This window comes from Apodemus sylvaticus, chromosome 7 (genome assembly GCF_947179515.1).
Source record: "Apodemus sylvaticus chromosome 7, mApoSyl1.1, whole genome shotgun sequence".
NCBI classification, from domain to species: Eukaryota; Metazoa; Chordata; class Mammalia; order Rodentia; family Muridae; genus Apodemus; species Apodemus sylvaticus.
This window is the reverse complement of record NC_067478.1, coordinates 2,867,775-2,889,317: the sequence shown is the minus strand read 5'-3', so window position 1 is coordinate 2,889,317 and position 21,543 is coordinate 2,867,775. Positions and strand designations below refer to the sequence as shown.

Genomic DNA, 21,543 nt, shown 5'->3' with positions numbered 1-21,543 from the left:
GCAGCACCCGCATAAAAGTTAAATAAACACAGTCACGCATTTACATGACCCTAGTACTGGAGGAACAAGGCAGGCTTGGGTCCTGACTTAGTTAGGGTTTCCACTGCTGTGAGAGACACCATGACCAAGGCAACTCTTACAAAAGACAACATTTAACTGGAGTTGGCTCACAGTTTCTCGTGATTAGTTAGTCCACTACCATCATAGCAGGAAGCATGGCAGTGTCTGGGCAGACATGGTGCTGGAGGACTGGAGAGGTCTATATCTCGGTCCTAGGACAGCCAGGAGGAGATTATGTTCCACAGTGGGCGGAGCCTGAGCACAGGAGGCAGCAAAGCCCAGTACACCTTGACACATATCCTCCAAAAAGGCCACGCCCCCTAATAGTGCCACTCCCTGTGGCCAAGCATTCAAACACATGACTCTATGGGGCTAAATCTATTCAAGCCCCCACAGGTACAAATCCCCAAGCTACTGGCCAACCAGTCCAGACGGTCAGCGAGAGACCCCGTCTGGGAAGGTAAGGTAGAGGGGGACAGTGGAAGACACATGACATCAACCTCTGGCCCTTACACACACACACACAAACACGTGCACCTAACATGTACAAACACATACACTACACACAAAAATAAAGTCATCATGGAAAGTTGTAAAACAGAAAGTGAGAAACAGTGTTTCCCAGGCCCCTGCATCTCATCCTAATAAACACAGAAGAGAAGCAGAGCTGAGGGCTGCAGAGCCTGGGGTCATGGCCTGCGCCTCGGGGGCGTGGCCCGGGCCTGGGGGCGTGGCCCGGGCCTGGCCACAGTGAGGCCCAGGAGCTATGGCCATGTGCTTCTCAGGGCAATGGCAAGAGCAATCGCTGAGAGGATCAGCCACAGGTGTGGAGCAGGAGTGAGGCAAGTGTCACAGGGGTGATGATGGGCAGGTCACAGGTGACTCAAGATGTCCTCTGCACAGACCCCAGGGGATCCCCTCAGTGGGGAACTTCTGATAGCCAAGACACAGGGAGTCCCTAGCACGAGACTCCATAGAAATAAAGGAAGCTTCTTAGCTTCCCCAGTCACATCACAAGGGGGCCCTGTCTTCAGGTTCCTGTGACATCTACCTGCAGACATCTCACAGGGGTTCTGAGATGTGCGGGCGGACCTGGCTGCAGCATCTGTCACCTCATTGATGGCCAGGGTTGATTCCGCTGACCTGGCTGGCGAGGAGGGTGTCCCCTTCCCCTTCCTCCCTCCTGAAGCCATGTGCTTCAAAGGAGAGGACCTTCCCAGTAGAAGAAGGCCAGACTTCAGACAAGTGTGTCAATAGTCAGCTCCCAGAAGGAACCCTGAAACAAGCTCTCTAGAGGAGCTGGGCCTGTGGCAGGTGTAGCCACAGCCTCTGGACACTCCTCCGGACCCAGATGGGTCATCTCACAGTACGTCCACGCATGTCTGTGACGAGTACCAACCGCGGGCTTCACGCCAGCCCAGGGCTGCAGCTTGTTCCTGTCAGTGCAGCTGGTGCCTCCGCCTGCCGTGTCTACACTGCCTCCGCCTGCCGTGTCTACATGTGCCTCCACATGCCACGCAGGACCCAGAGGCAGGGGACAGCAGACAGGCACTATGGGATCTGGGATGGCAGGGAATGATGTCTTCAGCCCTGGGAGAAATGGCAGGTCTCCAGAACAGCCACGCCCACCTGCATTCCCACCAGCAGCTGTGGAAGCCACTGCTCCCCAGCGCTCACACCAACATTTATAGTTGTGTGGAGTTTTGACTTTCAACACATGGTCACCTCCCAGCACATCGTCCTGGCTTTCATTTGCAGGTCTGTGACAATGCAGCAGTTTGAATATTAGACATAGGACTCATTCTGCCAGCCTCTGCTTCCAAATATTATGATAGTGATTAGCAAAGCTGTCAACAGTCATCAAAGTTCAATCAGGAAACAAGGCTAGGTGCGGGTATGTCTGGGTAGGCGAGCCATGGCTAGCCTGGGTTGTTTACCTAACTGGATCTGGAGCCAATTATGATATGAGCCTCCAGGAAGACCCGTAAGGTCTCTCAATTCGGTTAACTGGAGGAAGGTCCACCCTAATAACATCTTCCCTAGACAGCCAAGGCATGAGGCCCTCAAAAAAGCATTTACTTTTTGCCTGCCCATCCCACTGCTTGCTGGTTCACCCACACTGTTGCTGTTGCTGTCGCTGTCCTGGGCTCACATCAGCCACTCTGAGCCTGCCAGGACTGTTACATCACAGACTGCACACAGCTGGGGCAGCCACATGGTGGTGACATTCACCACACAGGCAGAGAGTCGCTGGGTAGCAACATGAATCCCCTTCTTTTTCCCATTCTCAGTTCTCTGAGACAAGGTCTCACTGCTGGGGACAGCAGACAAGGACTGCCTGCAGTGGGTCGGGTCGGGGTGGGGACACCTCAGAAGCCCGTGCAGCTCCTTGTAGAAATGGATGGCGTCTGGGACCCTGAGAAGCAGGAGACACATCCCTCCAGGGGATCGGCCATCTGAAATAAGGGGCTGCCTGCAGTAGCCTGGATGGAGACATCTCAGTAGCCCATGGCAGCTCTTTGTAACAACAGTGGTTCCCATTTCTCCTAACCCTAGCCCTGGACAATGGCTGTATAGATTTCATTTGTGTGTGACTGCTTTTCAGTTGGCCTTGGTGTGCATAATTATTCTATTATATCTGACTTTCCTACTTCTTTCTCCTTCTGCTCTGGTGAATTCTGTGAAACTAGATGTTCCCTGATGTAATGATTCTTAAACAATTAAAAAGTGAGGCATGGGGCACAGCATGCATTCTGTGTGTTCTCATCTTAGAAACAATGTAATAACTGCACTATGGTAGTTCCAGATTAGTGCTTGACTTGCAAAGAAAGTTTGACAAAATTATTAGAAAAATAATTAGAGCCAACATTGGGACTCCAAAGAAAGAAAAAACTATTAAAGTTATGAAATAAGTTTTGCACAACATTTGAGAGCGGTTTCTGGATAAGCAAGTATACAATATGTAAAATGTTATATCAGTAAAACTAAGTCAAAACACTGGGACTCTTAGGAGAGTCGTTGTGTGCAATGTCTAGAAGCAGAAAGCTAGGGAACCACTGAGTTAAGGGTTAACTTGATTCTTTCTGGCACTGCCTGGCAGCTCTGCCCCTGTCATTTATCAGTAGAGCTTCACAGGAAAATGCAAGTCGCTGGCCTTGGAGCTCTGAGCTCTGAAGTATAATAAGGTAAAGTTAAAGTTTAAATAACGATAAGTTTGCAATTATTATTATTTTGGCTATAGGCCTGGGATTAGGGAAGCGTGAAGCTTTGGGAACAATTGTAATTCTTGAGTCTTTGTGGAACGTGGTCATTCTTTTGAAGTTGATTTGTCAACCATTGTACAATGTCTTCTTTATCTGCTTTTGGGGGATCACTAAAAGACTGGGGCAAGAAAAAGGCGGGAGAGCATGAGAAGAGCTTGTGAAGAGTGAGCAGAGAGAATGTGAGATGTGTGTGGAGTGTGTGTGTGAGTGAAAGGAGAGTGCATGTGGTGTGTGTGTGAGATGTGTGTGAAGAGTGTGTGTGAGTGAAAGGAGAGTGCATGTGGTGTGTGTGTGAGATGTGTGTGGAGAGTGTGTGTGAGTGAAGAGTGCATGTGGTATGTGTGTGAGATGTGTGTGGAATGTGTGTGTGTGAGTGAAAGGAGAGTGCATGTGGTGTGTGTGTGAGATGTGTGTGAAGAGTGTGTGTGTGAGTGAAAGGAGAGTGCATGTAGTGTGTGTGTAAGATGTGTGTGAAGAGTGTGTGTGTGAGTGAAAGGAGAGTGCATGTGGTGTGTGTGTGTGAGATGTGTGTGAAGTGTGTGTGTGTGAGTGAAAGGAGAGTGCATGTGGTGTGTGTGTAAGATGTGTGTGAAGAGTGTGTGTGTGTGAGTGAAAGGAGAGTGCATGTGGTGTGTGTGTGAGATGTGTGTGGAGAGTGTATGTGTGAGTGAAAGAAGAGTGCATGTGGTGTGGGTGTGAGATGTGTGTGGAGAGTGTGTGTGTAAGTGAAAGGAGAGTGCATGTGGTGTGTGTGTGAGATGTGTGTGAAGTGTGTGTGTGTGAGTGAAAGGAGAGTGCATGTGGTGTGTGTGTGAGATGTGTGTGTAGTGTGTGTGTGTGAGTGAAAGGAGAGTGCATGTGGTGTGTGTGTGAGATGTGTGTGTAGTGTGTGTGTGTGAGTGAAAGGAGAGTGCATGTGGTGTGTGTGTGAGATGTGTGTGTAGTGTGTGTGTGAGTGAAAGGAGAGTGCATGTGGTGTGTGTGTGAGATGTGTGTGTAGTGTGTGTGTGTGAGTGAAAGAAGAGTGCATGTGGTGTGTGTGTGAGATGTGTGTGGAGAGTGTGTGTGTGAGTGAAAGAAGAGTGCATGTGGTGCGTGTGTGAGATGTGTGTGAAGTGTGTGTGTGTGAGTGAAAGGAGAGTGCATGTGGTGTGTGTGTGAGATGTGTGTGAAGAGTGTGTGTGTGTGAGTGAAAGGAGAGTGCATTTGGTGTGTGTGTGAGATGTGTGTGAAGAGTGTGTGTAAGTGAAGAGTGCATGTGGTATGTGTGTGAGATGTGTGTGGAATGTGTGTGTGTGAGTGAAAGGAGAGTGCATGTGGTGTGTGTGAGATGTGTGTGGAGTGTGTGTGTGTGAGTGAAAGGAGAGTGCATGTGGTGTGTGTGTGAGATGTGTGTGGAGAGTGTGTGTGTGAATGAAAGGAGAGTGCATGTGGTGTGTGTGTGTGAAGAGTGTGTGTGTGTGAGTGAAAGGAGAGTGCATGTGGTGTGTGTGTGAGATGTGTGTGGAGAGTGTGTGTGTGAGTGAAAGAAGAGTGCATGTGGTGTGTGTGTGAGATGTATGTGGAGAGTGTGTGTGTGAGTGAAAGAAGAGTGCATGTGGTGTGTGTCTGAGATGTGTGTGTGTGAGTGAAAGAAGAGTGCATGTGGTGTGTGTGTGTGTGATGTGTGTGTAGTGTGTGTGTGTGTGAGTGAAAGAAGAGTGCATGTGGGGTGTGTGTGTGTGATGTGTGTGTAGTGTGTGTGTGTGTGAGTGAAAGAAGAGTGCATGTGGTGTGTGTGTGTGTGTGATGTGTGTGTAGTGTGTGTGTGTGTGAGTGAAAGAAGAGTGCATGTGGGGTGTGTGTGTGATGTGTGTGTAGTGTGTGTGTGTGAGTGAAAGGAGAGTGCATGTGGTGTGTGTGTGTGAGATGTGTGTAGAGTGTGTATGTGTGTGAGTGAAAGAAGAGTGCATGTGGTGTGTGTGTATGAAGAGTCTGTGTGTGTGAAAGGAGAGTGCATGTGGTGCATGTGTGAGATGTGTGTGTGAGTGAAAGAAGAGTGCATGTGGTGTGTGTATGAGATGTGTGTGGAGAGTGTGTGTGTGTGAGTGAAAGGAGAGTGCATGTGGTGTGTGTGTGAGATGTGTGTGTGAGATGTGTGTGGAGTGAAAGGAGAGTGCATGTGGTGTGTGTATGAGATGTGTGTGGAGAGTGTGTGTGTGAGTGAAAGGAGAGTGCATGTGGTGTGTGTGTGAGATGTGTGTGTGGAGTGAAAGGAGAGTACATATGGTGTGTGTGTGAGATGTGTGTGTGAGATGTGTGTGTGGAGTGAAAGAAGAGTGCATGTGGTATGTGTGTGAGATATTTGTGAAGTGTGTGTGTGTGAGTGAAAGGAGAATGCATGTGGTGTGTGTGTGTGTGAAGAGTCTGTGTGTGTGTGAGTGAAAGAAAAGTGCATGTGGTGTGTGTGTGAGATGTGTGTGGAGAGTGTGTGTGTAAGTGAAAGAAGAGTGTATGTGGTGTGTGTGTGAAATGTGTGTGAAGTGTGTGTGTATGAGTGAAAGGAGAGTGCATGTGGTGTGTGTGTGAGATGTGTGTGGAGAGTGTGTGTGTGAGTGAAAGGAGAGTGCATGTGGTGCGTGTGTGAGATGTGTGTGGAGAGTGTGTGTGTGAGTGAAAGGAGAGTGCATGTGGTGCGTGTGTGAGATGTGTGAGGTGTGTGTGTGAGTGAAAGGGGAACAGGTAGAGGTATATGTGAGTGTGAGAGTGTAAGAAAAGTGCACAGGAGAAAAGTGGAGTGCGCAGGAGAATGCAGAGTGTGTGCAGCCTCAAGCTGCAAGCGAATGAGCGAGAGAGAGCAGAGAATGAGAGAGAAGAGAAACTTTAAGCCTTGAAGAACTGCCTGTCAGCTTGTACCCAAAAAGTGTTCTGTGTATATTTACTATGCGCCTTCCAGATACCCCTGCTTCCAGTTGAGAACTTCGATCCTGTGTCAAGGCTGGACCCCGACAGCTCACTGTGTAGCCTTGGCCGGCCTGGAGCTCCTGTGTACACCAGGTCTGCCTCTGCTAGGATGAAAGACCCATGCACCGCCGCACCCAGCAAAACCCTTCTAATACCAGTGTGTGCCTAGAGCGTGCGGGCCTGAGGTGAGACTCCTAGCAGCAAAATAAGGCAGGGGAAGATGACGCTGACTCCAGAAAAGGTCTTCAGCACATAGAGAGCCTTCACACACAGGGCTCACCTGCCAGGGAGCTGCTGTCCTGGGACAATGGGAAAATATTAAATTCAGTGTGAAAACAGCAGGGACTGACTTAAGTATGAGCCGTACTTTAAAGCACTCTGGGTCTCTGCTGCCTCCGACTAGAGGCCAAACTCCACGTGTTGCTGAACTGCGAGTTAGAGTCACGGAGAGTCCCAAGGTCTTAGGACTGCCACAACCCCTCAGATCAAAGTGCAGTGCAGGCCAGAGAAAGCTGAGTGTGCTAAGTTATAAAATCAAAGCAATCTTTCCTGCCATACATAACATATCAGTAATGAAAGGAATCACCTCAATTACAGGCACATTTTCCTGGAGTTCTGTTGTGTGCAGGGCCAGCATGCCAACCACCCGAGCGACTTTGGACCGTCTAGAGAGAGAGAGACACAGGCATCAGTCATCATCGCTACCAGTCACTATGTATGATGACCTGAGTCAGCTGTAAGTTGGTGTACTGGCTGGTTTTGTGTGTCAACTTGACACAGGCTGGAGTTATCACAGAGAAAGGAGCTTCAGTTGGGGAAGTGCCTCCATGAGATCCAGCTGTGAGGCATTTTCTCGATTAGTGATCAAGGGGGAGGGTCCATTGTGGGTGGTGCTACCTTTGGGCTGGTGCTCTTGGGTTTTATAAGAGCAAGCCAGGGGAAGCAAGCCAGTAAGCAACATCCCTCCATGGCCTCTGCATCAGCTCCTGCTTCCTGACCTGCTTGAGTTCCAGTCTTGACTTCCTTTAGTGATGAACAGCAATGTGGAAATGTAAGCTCAATAAACCCTTTCCTCCCCAACTTGCTTCTTGGACATGATGTTTGTGCAGGAATAGAAACCCTGACTAAGACAGTTGAAGTGGGACTGGCGAGAGGGCTCAATGGGTAAAGGAGCTTGCCACCAAGTCCGATGACTTGAGTTCGATCCTGGAACCCACACGGCCTGGAGAAACTCCCCCTCACCAGCATACAGAACGTCAATCCACAGACATAAACTATGACAGTGCAGGCCCACATACAGGGAAACTCCCCTCACAAGCATACAGAACGTGAATCACAGCATCAAAGTTTAAATAGTTTGTGATTTTTAAAAACCTGGAGAATATAAAACCTTACAATTGGAGGTCTTATGAAAGCCTTTCTATTTTGCTGACATTTTCTCCTTTATTTTATATGTGTCTATCTGTGTGTTGCCTGCATGTAGGTATGTGCACCCTATGCACGCAATGCTCCTGGAGGCCAGAAGAGGGCGTCTGATTCCCTGGAACTGGAGTTAGAGATGCTGCAATCCCCAAGTCCTCTGTGAGGGCGGCCAGTGCTCTTATAACCACTGAGCCATCCCTCTGGCCTCTATTCTTCTATTTTAACCAACACTAGATTTAATAAGGTGGCGTTGATAACCTCACTGGATGCTGATAAATTACTAAGCTGTGCTTCAGAATGATTTGAAAAAAGTAATGTAGAAAAGTCATGTTGACTGGGCTGGGGAGATGGCTCAGTGGTTAAGAGCACTGACTGCTCTTCCAGAGGTCCTGAGTTCAAATCCCAGCAACTACATGGTGGCTCACAACCATCTGTAATGGGATCCAGTGCCCTCTTCTGGTGTGTCTGAAGACTGCTACAGCATACTCGTATAAATAAATAAATAAATAAATAAATAAATAAATAAATAAATCTTTAAAAAAGAAAGAAAGAAAGAAAGAAAGAAGCAAAGAAAGAAAAGTCATGATGAAACTTTCATTGGGAAAAAAGACACAAAGGTATGATGGGAAATAAGGCTTTGGGGGTGAAGGGGGAGTGGGGGGGAGGACAATGAAGAGGGTGTAACCAAAGTGCATTACATGTCTATGAAGTTGTGACGTAATACATTTTAAAACCCTTTTCTCATTGAAAACTAACATGATGAGGAGCTGAGATCCAAACTCTCACTGTTCTCACTGGTTTCTCAGGGGCGGGGGGGGTGGGGGGGGTGGGGGTTGGGGGGGGACCTTTATGGGATTCAAGTGAGGAAACAAGTCAGACTCAAAAGTGTGGGCAGGGACATGTGTCCCACCTACACAGCAGAGCAGCCATGACAGGCCGCAACTCTCCGTTGGCTCTTTGAGATGGGAATCTCATCACATGGTTCCCAGGCTGGCCTTGAACTCCTGATTCTCCTGCTTCCTGAGGGTTGCAGGTGAGTGTTGCCACGCCTGGCTATGTCTGTGTGTCTTACACATCAAATAAGGAAAATTTAAGCCACATCAAGTCCCACAAAAGGAAACATAAAAGAAACCCCTCTCCTTGATGAAAGCTGAGTAAACACAGACCCTCAGGAGTCTACTGACACGAGAGACTTGTTGACCTGCAAGAAAACGAGAAACCAAAAGAAAGGCTGGACGTGGAACAGAAACCCCATGTGGCCCAGAGATGAAGCTGACGGAGTGTGGTGGGAAATGGCCACTGGGAAGAGCAGGCCTGTGGCAGGTGAGCCACGCATCCACACTGAGGAGGGCATGGGACAGGTGTGGACCCAAGTGTGGTTTCCAACCCTGCAGTGGGGAGGGCCTGCGGTGGCCTGGATGACAAGGGTCCCTTATTCTCATACATTGGAATATTTTGTTTGGTGGAGTTGTTTGGGAAGGACTGGGAGGTATGGCCTCTGTGGAGGAGGTGTGTCTGTGACCTTAAAGCCAACCTGTGGGGTGGGCTTTAAGGTTTCAGAAACCCATGCCAGGCCCAGTGAGTGATCTCTGCCTCCAACCTACAGACTCGGCTGGTCCGGCTGCATGCCTGCTAGGTTAATGTCATGTTCCCAGCCATGACACTTATGGGTTCTAACCCTGTGCTGATGTAAGCCCCAAATAGACTCTCTTTTCTATAAGCTGCCTTGATCCTGGTGTCGCAGCACAGCCATAGAAAAGTAACTAAGTCCAAAAGAGAGACACCAGCTTCAGAGGGAAGCTGGGCCAAGCCACCAGAGAGGTCAAAGCTCCAGCACCCATGTAAAAGCCAGGCGTGTGATATGTGCATGTGCACCTGTACCCCAAGTGCTGTGCAGGCAGAGACGGGGTGTGGGAAATGGCCTCGAGTTGTCAATAATATAACACTGGGTGTGTTGTAGGGAGAAAAGACACAGAAGATCGTGCCAGGCCTTTCTAAGGTACAGAAGATGGTGTCAGGCCTTACTAAGGTACATAAGATGGTGTCAGGCCTTAGTGAGTTTTGTTTCCTATATGTAGAGAAAACTTGGAAACCTGAGACAGAAAACGTTAAGACCTGAAAGCAGCATTTGAAAGAAAACAACAGGCAGCGGAGAGCGATGGGCAGGGACAGTGGGTGGTGGGGTGGTGCACACCACTAACTCCAGCAGTCAGGAAGGCACAAAGCCAGGAGGTCCAAGCCAGTTTGGGCTGGACAGTAAGACAAGACCTCAAAAAAAATTTTTTTTAAACATTTAAAAAGAAAACCTTTTTTTTTTTGCAAATTTAATTCAATTTAAATAGTAAAGGGGTTTCAAACAGTGCTAGAAAAGGATAAAACTGAAGCGGCCTGAGTGCTGTGATCAGTCCTAGTGCTAACCACTGCTTGGCAGGCTGCGGCCTGGCACACGCCCCAGCCGAGTGAAGAGGGCGGGTCAGAACAGCACCATGGCCACGGGCATGTGCGGTGCCGTCTTCATGGGGCGCTGTGCCTACTTCCACCACAGCAGCCAGAGTGGTCCCGACGTCAAGAATGGGCTCCAAGAGTGAGGAAGAGCAAGCTAAGGAGAAAGCCGGTCTCTCCCAGTTACCCGCTGCTCAGCGTTCTTCCCCGAAGAGACAGTTTGGTGAAGAGTGACTACCACAAGATGGCTATAAGAAGGGTGTAGACCACCTGACAAACCCAATCGCGGAGTGCAGATGGCTGCTGTGGCTGCGGCAGGCGTGCCCAGGACGAGTGTTCCAGACGCTTCTGACCAAACGTCCAACCATGAGTCAGAAGCCTGAGAGTGCTCAGAGCCTGGCTAGAGATGATGCAGCCTGAGCCATCAACTCGGTAACTCTGTTTAAAATGATTTAACAATGAGCTTCGAAGCTGACTGGCTCTGGGGAATAAGTGCAAATACCCTTGTTGTGAACGGTCCCACACTGACGTCTACCAGAGTCCATGTGTGTTTTGAGTAGATAAATCCCTTGTCTTCCAGTGAAAAGTATTTTGGTCGAGATTTTCATTCATTATCAAAATATCACGGATTTCATTTGTCCTTAAGACATGTAATTCAAAGTAAATACATTAGAGTATGACTTGGGTATAAATTCCCAGTGATCAATTTTAAAAGACTCAAAAACAGTATAAAGGACAGTTAAATAATGCACATTTTAGAGGCCAATATATTTTACTGTAAGTCATAAAATTGGATAGGTAATTGTGTCTGTGAAAACTGAGCATTAAAATCCTGCAGACAAAAGAAAGAAAGAAAGAAAGAAAGAAAGAAAGAAAGAAAGAAAGAAAGAAAGAAAGAAAGAAAGAAAGAAAGAAAGAACAAAAGAAAGAAAGAACAAAAGAAAAGAAAGAAAAGAAAAAGAAATGGAAGGAATACTTTCAGGTCAGCAGGGGGCGCTGCAGACCAGGAAATGACATCCAACATACAGCCCAGTTCTGTTTGCAGGAAGAACAGCACTGAGATACAAGAAAAACTTCCTTCCAAAGCCTTTTGCAAACTCCACAGATGCCCTCTTATCTCACCAGCATGGAGGAGAAAATGCTGTCACACCTCTGCCAACCTCAGGAGCCACACATTCCATCCTGAGTCTCCAAGGTGACGACAGATAATGCCCTGCCCTCCCCATGGTACCCCTGACCTCACTTCTGGCCCCACAGTCTGCCAAGGATCTGCTGAGTAGGTGAGGACATAGCCCCACTCTACAGATGAGAGCACTGAGGCTTGGTGAACGTGATTGCCCGGGGGTGAGGTGGGGCTGGCCTGGGACCCCAGCTCTACACATGTGCATCCCGCATAGACTCCTCCTAGAAAACAGTTCCATCATGTGATCGAGGCCCACCGGCAAGAAGAGCCTGGAGCCTGCAGCTCCCACTCAGGAGCACTCTGCGTGACTGTCCCATCAGTTTCCATAATGCCACAGGGGAAGCTCCGGCCACAGGAAGAAGACAGGGGTGACGGAGGCAGGCACAACAAGACGAAAAACCCAAAGGTGGGTCCATCTCAAAACAGACACTCAGAAAAGCGATGGCCTTCCTTGTTGGGGAGTTCAAATAGGCAGTGGCTACGTCATGCTCTGTGCTGACTGCGAGCTTCTCATGGTCACCTTGGGCTCACTTTGATGACGTAGGCACTGTGTTCATGATGGGGTCTCTGGCAATAACTATAAAATCACAAAGAATGTGCTTTAAAATATGAATGTTACTTACATGTCCCAGTTAGGAGCTATTCGCAGATGCTGGATAAGCAACTGGAACTAGAAATTAAAAAAGAAAAACACCAAAATGTAAACCTTACTCAGAACAACATCCAAAGCAATCCTTGAATTGACAGGGAAATTTACACTGGGTGAGAATCCCCCCAGGGAGGTGACGGCTGACAGGCAGGGAACCTCGGCCAGTGAGCCAGCCAGCCAGTGAGCTAGCAGGATAAACATAAACAAGAAGAACCAGGCGCCACAGGAATGGCTCAGAAGCTAAGAGCGGGTGCTGCTTCTGCAGAGGACCCAGGTTCAATTCCCAGCACCCACGTAGAGGCTTGGAACCACCAACCATCTGTAACTTCAGCTCCAGGGGATCCCACACCCTCTTCTGGCCTCCAAGAGTACCTGATGCACACACACACACACACGCACACGCACACGCACACGCACACGCACACACACACACACACACACACGCACCCACGCACACACACGCACGCACACACATCAGAAACCTCAGCGTTTGTCAGGCGACCCAGAACAGGAGCCCTGAGTGGGCGCCAGCACAGAGGACCGTCTCCTGACTACAGACGGGTATGTCAGCTCCCAGCCAACGCTTAACAAAAATGTCCACGGTTTGAGATCACCATCCACACAACTGCTTCAAGGAAGGAGTTGAGGATGACTTTCTAAAACCTTCATGAGGAAAACTTTCATTAAAAAAAAAAATCACTTTATTCTTTGTAATTAAATCAGATTACAATTGTAACCAACCGGATCTGGTGGCACACGCCTATAATCCCAGCATTTTGGAAAGTTGAGGCAGGAGGATCACACATTCAAGGTCTAACTAAGCTACAACACATGCTCAAGGCCTGGGGAACTCAGGCAGCGGCTCAAATAAAAACCAGGGTCAGGGCTGTGGTTCAGTGGTGGAGCACTCGCCTAGCCTGGGTAAGGCCCTGGGGTCCCCATTCTACCACAAAAAACAAAATAGTTCAGGCCTTGCCCTGTTGCTATTACTGCCCTCCTGCTCTAGGTGGAGCTGGGCCGAGCGGGCCGAGTGGGGCCCCAGGCCCTTGTTCATGCTTGACTGACATGCAGGGCCAGCCACCCAGGGCAAGCAGGTGGTGGACCCCTGGAGGCTGGTCCATCCTGCGGTACCCACCAGCGGGGAGTGGAGCAGCCGGGTGGCCACCTCCTTGTGAGTGGCCACCACACACAGATAGCACAGGAGGTTCAGCTTGGCCCGCAGCGCCCCTGTGCTCTTCTCGCTGGAGTCGATCTGGGAGCACACCTGCTGCAGGAAGTCATTCCAGTCCTGGTCCTTGAGGGCCAGCAGCTTCTCCGCTGTGGAGAGAAGGAAGCAGAGGGGGCGCCTGTGAGGTGGGAAGGGCTGAGCAGACATCAGTGAGAAGCAGAAGAACACAGAACTCAGGGCCTCAGGGCTGGGATGAGGACGGAATACCACATGGCTGTTAACAAAAAAGGCACCCCGCCCACACACATACAGCTATATCCACATGCATCTACACACATTTTTACAAGTCTGGTACAATGACTGCTAAACACATCCAGTCAGCAGGGTGGATGGCAAAACCTGGAACTGCAGCCTCCAGCTTCCCATACAAACCATGACAAACAGCAGAATGGCATCTAAACGACAGATTTTAGCTTATCTCTATCCACAGACAGACTCATTTATAAAACATGCAAATGTTCTCTAACTCTCAGGGAAGGACTGATTGATTTCCTGGGTTTCGAGGGTAAGGATTCTCAGTGCTGGCCGCACTATGACTCTACTTCCCTTTGGTGCCTCAAAGCATCCCTCTTTGAGGCATTGCTCTTAGTCTGTCTCCACATATGAGCTTGACCTGCATACTTTAAGTTGGTGTCTTCTTAACTGTGCATCTGTTTGGTTATCTCAAGTTTAGTCCCAATTACAGAGTGACCTAGCCACAGTGGAGAACTGGCTCACTAAAAAGATCGACCCAAAGTACAGCAAAATTCCTGAGGTCCACTCCAGGAAAGACTTTCGTGGGCTAAAGGTTAACTCTCAGTGGCCTTCAGCTGTCTCTTCTCAGACACCATGCCCATGAGGGTGAGCCATGGTCCCACAGGGTGAGCCACCCAACTCTGCTCTCCACTGTCCTGCTCCTTCTGACGCAATCCCAAACCTTCAGACTGCTGGCACGCACAACAGCAGCATGCAAGACAGACATCTCACTGGCTTTACTAGGGAGGAGCAGAGACTCTCCATTCACTCAGCAAGAAGACAGCCCAGCACCCCAGAAGCTTCCCAACCCACAAAAGGACACCAGCCCAGAGGGAAATCAACAGCTGGCAAAAGCAGACCCATTTGCAGCTGACACCTCGCATGCAGGACATGGGCTGAAAGCCTTGACAAGGAAACTGGTAATTAGTATTCCTCTCACAAATGCTCCATTTGCAAAGAAAGAAGATTCATACGTACATCTGTGTATGAAGGCCGGTGTGTCCCATGAGCCTGTGACTTACCAGAATATGCCGGTAGGTGCAAGATTTTTGGGTCAAACTTGATTGCAGGTTGTTTCATTATCTGTGGTAGGAAAAACAGTTTTGAGAAACCTTTTAAACTCAATAGCTGTCCCTGTATCCAAACACAGATCAACAAAGCCAGAAAAGAATGAGCTGACACTTAATCCTTTGATCTGTCATCAAAAGGATTCAGGCTGGGTATGGGGCACACCCCATGGCCCCAGCCTTAAGAGGTACAGGCAGGCATGCCAAGGGTCCACAGAGGCCACAGAGCGAGACCCTATCTCAAAGCAGCAGCAAACAAAAGTAATTCAGTGGTGCTACATGAGATTCAAAGATTAAATATAGATTGTTTCCTTTTAAAATCCACTTCTGCCAATGTCTCCAGTAAGACAGAGCCCCACAGGGCGCTCAGGCCCTGCAGCGCGAGCCACTGAACTAGGGAGGCTCGAAATCCTTAATCATGTGACTCTACTGTTGGACTGATACCTGATTGGGCAAACAAGGCAAATATCTGTTAAATGATAAAATCTTTAGTATTTAACAATTCTAAGCAGGCAGGACAAAATCATAGACAGATATTTCACAGAGAGAAACTTCTTAAAAAATAATAAAGAAGCAAGTTGTTAGACTGGTGTGGCCTGGACAGTGTTAGTGGGGGTGGAAGGCAGGCTGAAGTCTTGATGTGACGTGGGCAGTGAAGGACAGGTCGGCCTTGATGGCCACCTTTGAGAAGATAAGAGTCATTCCTGAGGACACTAACACACGCACACTTCATCTGAGAAGTCCTGTGGTGGAGAATCCAATGGCTGATCTAGGAGTTTAGACCATGGGCCCATCGCTCTAGAGTTATCAGTCACCCCTGTGCCTGACATCTGCACAACTGTGTGTTGCTGTCTTTAGCCCTCACAGACAGACAGCATTCTTGACAAAAATGACAAAATGAGTCTTACTCAAATCTGATGCTCTATATCACGCTATTCCAATAAATCCTTACAAAAACCTTAACTAAAGATACTCCACAAGATACCTGACCATCACTCGGCAAAGGGCTACAGTGATGAAGTGTCACAGGCCATGACAGGGACAGACTACAGTAGACAGACTGAGGGGGCTCAGGTATGACGTGAGCCTTGAGCAGACAACACACGGAGTCAACGCACCCATGGAACAGTGGGACTGGGTTGTTGAGGCCCTGGCCTGCCAACCAGAGCCTTTGGCGACCTGCATCAGGCCAGGAAAAGCAAAGGCAAGCAAGGCTTCTCTCACCACAAACCTTTTCCACAAATCTAAAACTCATTTTAAAAATATAGCTTACGCCGGGCAATGGTGGCACACGCCTTTAATCCCAGCACTTGGGAGGCAGAGGCAGGCGGATTTCTGAGTTTGAGGCCAGCCTGGTCTACAGAGTGAGTTCCAGGCCAGCCAGGGCTACATAGAGAGACCCTATCTCAAAAAAACCAAAACAAACAAATATATATCTTACAATTATTTAGATTAAAATAGTTTAAAAGACAAAATTTCTGCTTGCTAAAGTTTCCCAGAATCCTTAATTAAGGAAATAAAGGAAGCGATTCCAGCCAATGAAATCGCAGGCTGCTCTACTGGCTCAACGCCACATCACCCATGAAGCCTCGCAGAGTCTCTCTGCCAGACTCTGACTCATTCAAAGTCTCAGCCTTCATGGGAGATGGTAACGTGAGGCAAAGGCTGTCTGTCTAGGAAGATGTCTGTCTAGGAGATGGTAACGTGAGGCAAAGGCTGCCTGTCTAGGAAGATGTCTGTCTAGGAGATGGTAACGTGAGGCAAAGGCTGCCTGTCTAGGAAGATGTCTGTCTAGGAAGATGTCTGTCTAGGAGATGGTAACGTGAGGCAAAGGCTGTCTGTCTAGGAAGTCAACCCCTTCCCAGGCGACAGCAGAGGAATTGCCACAAGTGAATGTGGAAAAGGTTTTCAAAAATACAAAGCTGAAGAATAAAATGCACAGGCCTGGAGAGATGGCTCAGCGGTTAGAGCACCGACTGCTCTTCCAGAGGTCCTGAGTTCAATTCCCAGCAGCCACATGGTGGCTCACAACCGTCTGTAATGGGATCTGATGCCCTCTTCTGGAGTCTCTGAAGACAGCTACAATGTACTCACATACATAAGTAAATAAATAAATCTTAAAAAAATAAATATCAAATGAGGTACAAGAAGAACAGAGGAGTGGCCCCTTGTTCTAGAAAGACTCAGTGTAGCAGTATAGGGCAAAACCAGAACACAGAAGTGGGAAGGGGTGGGTGGGAGAACAGGGGGAGGGAAGGGGGCTTATGGGACTTTCGAGGAGTGGGGGGCCAGAAACGGGGAAATCATTTGAAATGTAAATAAAAAATATATCGAATAAAAAAATAAATGTAATAAATAAATAAATAAATAAATAAATAAATAAATAAAAATAAAACATAGAGCAGAGACTGAGGGTGAGTGCGTGGGGCTGGAAATCACTGCAAACTGGGAGACAGAGACAATGCGTCACAGTGAGTCCGTCACCCTCAGCCACACACTGCTCTTACAGAAGCAAGGGGCACACCAGGAGCTGAGACCCCAGGGCCACACTGTCCCACCCATCAGTCTGGACTCCATGCAAGAGACTGGGTCTGTGTGACAGCCCATCCTTCCCCACCACTGCGCCCTGCTCTCTGTCAACACAGCTGGAGTCAGGATGGGACCGGGAGCTGAGGCCCAGGGTCTAGAGGCTGGTGGCCCTCCCTCCTCAGCACACAACACGTGAGGTCAAGCAGGACGAAGCGTGCAGTGAAGAGAACGAGGGTTACAGCATGTGGTCATGCGGCACACAGGACAAGCAGCCGAGAGAGGGGAGACAGAGAGGCGGAGAATTCCTGACCTCCCCGCACCCACACAGAGGGCGTCCCTCTGCACCTTCGGATTGTCTATAATCGGGGTGATCACAAGATCCGAGTCCGTGTAGATCAGCTCTCTCATCTGGGACTCCAGGGCCCCCTGGCTCAGGTGCCCGCTTGTCATCTGGAACAAGAGCAAAAGTCACACTTCATATTTATAAAGGAGAGCACCAGGCTGGAGGTCCTGGTCGCCTATGCCAGTGAACTCCAAGTGTGATGAAGTCACCATCAGCCTGATGGGTCTTCACATAAACCCTGAACTGTGTGTGCTGTGACCATTTTACACATGGGAACTGTCAGACAGCAACTGGACAGTCACAGTACCAGTTCCGATGGCAGACTGGTCACACCAACAGTTCTCACCACTGACTGGTCACACCAACAGGTCTCACCACTGACTGGTCACCCCGACAGGTCTCACCACTGACTGGTCACCCCGACAGGTCTCACCACTGACTGGTCACACCGACAGGTCTCACCACTGACTGGTCACACCGACAGGTCTCACCACTGACTGGTCACACCGACAGGTCTCACCACTGACTGGTCACACCAACAGGTCTCACCACTGACTGATCATACTGACAGGTCTCACTATTGCCTGGTCAATCACACTAACAGTTCTCACCACTGGGCTAGTCAGGATCACTCTGCAAACACTGAGGTAAAGGTGACTTAGCACTGCCCAGGGTTTGGCTTGGTTTTGTTTCTTAAAATGATCCTTGCCCCACCATTCATCTAGAAAACATGCAACTACTTCTGTCTTCCTGAATACTCGTGAAATTACATTCTAAGATTTTAAAAGTTCTGGCTGGTGTGCTGCCTTGCTTCTAAAGAATTAAACACACACACACATACACACACACACAGAGATTGCATTGTGTCAGTGGGGGTATACACACATTATGCACACACACACAAACTGTAATACAGTGACTAATGACTATATATTCTCTAATTCCGTTTACGTGCAGGCTGTCTAGGAAGACCCAGGGACTAGGATGGGGATGTGGAAGAGGCCCAGTGTGACAGCAAACAGTTACAGTGTTCCTTTATAGGGTGATGAAAACAGCTCTCTGATTGGCTGGGAAAACAGTCACACAACCTGTGAATCCCGTACAAGCCCATGAAACATCTATTTTAAATGGGTAAATTTTATTTAACAGCCTTTACACCTCAATATAATCACCACTGAAAACCCACCTCGAATCAACACCCAGGGCCTGTGCTTGCTGGGAAAGCCAGCACTGATCAGGGTCACACCACAGTCAAAGCCATCCTTGCAGCAGGGTTCACGCGTCAACTGATAAGGGGCACAAGGGTCAGTAACGTGCCATAAATCCCAGGCTGCTCACCTTGGATAAAGGAGAGGTCTTCTGAGGTGAGCTGGGGTCCTCAGCCTCTCCAGGATTTAATTCCACCATGGCGCTAGTCCTTGGAGTGGGCCGTGAACTGGAAAACACACGGCGGCAGCTTACTGTCAGCAGGCTGTAGAAGGGATCCCCTCTGCTTCCGGCCTCCGGGCAGGGAGGACCGCATGCCTCCTGCACAGGGTCTCAGCGTCCGAGAGGCTTGAGGCCCAGCTTGTCTAATGACTGTAATTTTTGCAGCCGCATCTTTTAAAGAGCATTGGCACACGCCCATGCAAGTGGAGGTTGGAGGGTCTCTGCACACCTGGCGCTCCCCAAGCCTTGGTCTCCCGGGTGTGTGGCAAGCGCCTTGACCCGCTCAGCACCCCACTGAGCCCTGTAACTGCTCAGCAGGTAGTTTCCTGGGTAACCTGTTACTCAGGTCTGGACTGTATGCTACACATAGTCTTCCTTCTGTAACGTTTGCTACGCGTTTGGTGTTTCACCAGCATCTGTTAAGCACACTGAACAATGGCGTGTATGGCGATGTTTTCTGCACAAGCACACGCCCACCCCGCTTGTCTCCCTCCCACTGTCTCATCTCCTTCTTCCCAGCTGCCTCCTTTTCTGTGTTCACGCCCACTTGGGGATGGGATGGGCCGCTGACTTTCCTCAAGGCTTGTGGTAGAAGCATGGATTAGTGTTTTCTTTTCTCACCAGGAATCTTAAAATGTGAATTTTATTATCTTCTGACTGGCTGGTGGTGCACCTGGGTTTTACATTACCTGAGGAGGAATATGGATTCATTCAGCTGGCCTCCCATGATACTCTTGGGCCTCAGCTCAGTCGGGTTTTCTGTGGTCGAAGAGTAATATGTTACCCAGGAGAAACAGAAACCACCATGAGCAGAATAAACACGGGGAAACATGAAAAAGAAGAAAGCAGACACGGGCTCCTCTAGATGGGCCGCGGCCCACAAACTGCTCGCGCCCAGCCAGCCTTACCCAGCCTGAAGGACTGGCTGAGCCGATGAGCCTTCTGCCCTTTGGCTTGTCCGTTCTTAGGGCTCTGCAGAAGCTCTCTGGAATCATGTGGTCCAGAACACTCCGTGGCGTTTCTGCTGCTTAACAGGAGAGAGCAACACAAACAAACCTCAGACTCCTTGGGGTTTTACACATAGCGCACAAGGTGTCAGAGCGTAACTGCACTGTGTCTTACCCTGTGAAGTCACAGAACTGGGCAAGCACAATTTTACACTGGGCATCTACACTGAGCCCTTTCTAGATGCTAGGCATCTATCTACACCTAGAGGTCTAAAAACCCTTTCTCTGACAAACGGCCAGAAGCAGACAGACAAGCAGACACCAGAACCTGGAGTACCACAAAAGCCAGCAGTAAGTTTCTCTCCCTATTACTTGGCCTGGGTCTGTGAAAACTAACTGTAAGGGCGGCTGGTCTGTCGCTGTCCCAAGGAACAGTAGTGAGCGGTCTTTAGAGGTGAGAGGGCAGAGGAATTCTCTAGTGAGCTCGAGTTTCTTTTGTCCCTGATCATCCTGTTGCCAGGTAACCCTGACACCACCTCTGTTTCTCCAAGACTTGGAGTCTGAGCTATGCTCCTCCTGTGCTGGGTTAGAAAGACCCAGGAGGGGAAAGCCCCAGCCCAGCTCTGAAGCCCCGCTGACAGGCAGGCATGACAGGACCACAGCAGCAGCACAGATGCCCACAATAACAAACTCCAACTTCTCTACACAACACAACACACTGCATTTGGCAAGATTAAAAACAGAAGCAGCCATTTACTAGGGAGCAAACGGGGAAAGTTAGTGATATCACCGCTGAGTGTAGTGTACAAGATTGAAAGATTTTATAATATCAACAAAGTGCCTGGGCAGGACACACTTAGATGCGTCTGTGGACACATGTGTCCGCCACATCATCAGAGTTTTGACCTCTGCATTTTGGAGTTGCTTTTGCACACACCATAGAACGCTGGCAGGAAAGCCAAGCTCACCACAGACCCGCTACACTTCGGCTGACGGCAAGTCAACGATGACATTCCCCTCCCCGTCACATGAGCTTTAGGAGAATAAATACTGCTGAGTCAGACACTGGTCCTATGGTTCCCACACACCAGTAGCCCATGCCACTTCTACCCACACTTCGTGACCACGCCTAACAGAACAGGGGCCAATGCATCCTGCCTTGTGTTCAGAAGACAGGCACCCAGGTGTGTCAAGTAAGCTAGACTGTGGCTTCCACACTAGACCCTGACTGGAAAAACCCTGATCAGAAATGAACAAGACAAGAACCAAATCATCAAGACTAAACCTGTCCTGATGAACCCAAGTGCCCCCCCCCCAAGGTTAGAAGCACACTGGGCCTGGGTGGCACAGAGGCCAGGGCACACTACCTGAAGGGGGAGTCCTCGGAGGCGGAGTCTGAGTCTTCTTTCCGCAGGGCATCCTTCCAGAAGGGGTGCTGCAGAACTCCCTCCCAGGATAATCTTTAGGAAACATGGTGGCACAGCTCGTTAAGGAGACCCCGAGCAGACCCACACACGGCGTCAGATCCCTCCATCCCTGAGTATCAGAAAGAGGAGCCTGAGGAAAAGGATGAGAGGAGCAGGAGGTGGGGGGAGGGAGAGAGGGAGGCACAGGAGGTATTGATCTGTAATCACAGTGCAGGAGGCTGAGAAGGGAGCCGCCGGGGCCATGCAGTGAACTCTAAAAAGAAGGAAGGAAGGAAGGAAGGAAGGAAGGAAGGAAGGAAGGAAGGAAGGAAGGAAGGAAGGAAGGAAGGAAGGAAGGAAAAAGAGAAGAAAGGGAGGGAGGAAAGAAGGGAGGGAGGG

At 49.3% G+C, this 21,543-nt stretch overlaps 1 protein-coding gene across 1 annotated transcript in view; it reads right to left on the bottom strand.

Annotated features, from left to right (window-relative positions):
• Ulk4 (unc-51 like kinase 4) overlaps nt 1–21,543 on the bottom strand; it is a 293,992-nt gene that overhangs the window by 258,003 nt on the left and 14,446 nt on the right. The window contains exons 9-17 of the mRNA XM_052186951.1: nt 21,106–21,198; nt 19,700–19,818; nt 19,481–19,550; nt 18,702–18,798; nt 17,366–17,470; nt 14,447–14,507; nt 13,098–13,279; nt 11,937–11,983; nt 6,853–6,931 (exon numbers count right to left, since the gene is read on the bottom strand). Of these exons, the coding sequence (XP_052042911.1) occupies nt 6,853–6,931; nt 11,937–11,983; nt 13,098–13,279; nt 14,447–14,507; nt 17,366–17,470; nt 18,702–18,798; nt 19,481–19,550; nt 19,700–19,818; nt 21,106–21,198 (853 nt within the window). The remainder of the gene's footprint in view (nt 1–6,852; nt 6,932–11,936; nt 11,984–13,097; nt 13,280–14,446; nt 14,508–17,365; nt 17,471–18,701; nt 18,799–19,480; nt 19,551–19,699; nt 19,819–21,105; nt 21,199–21,543) is intronic.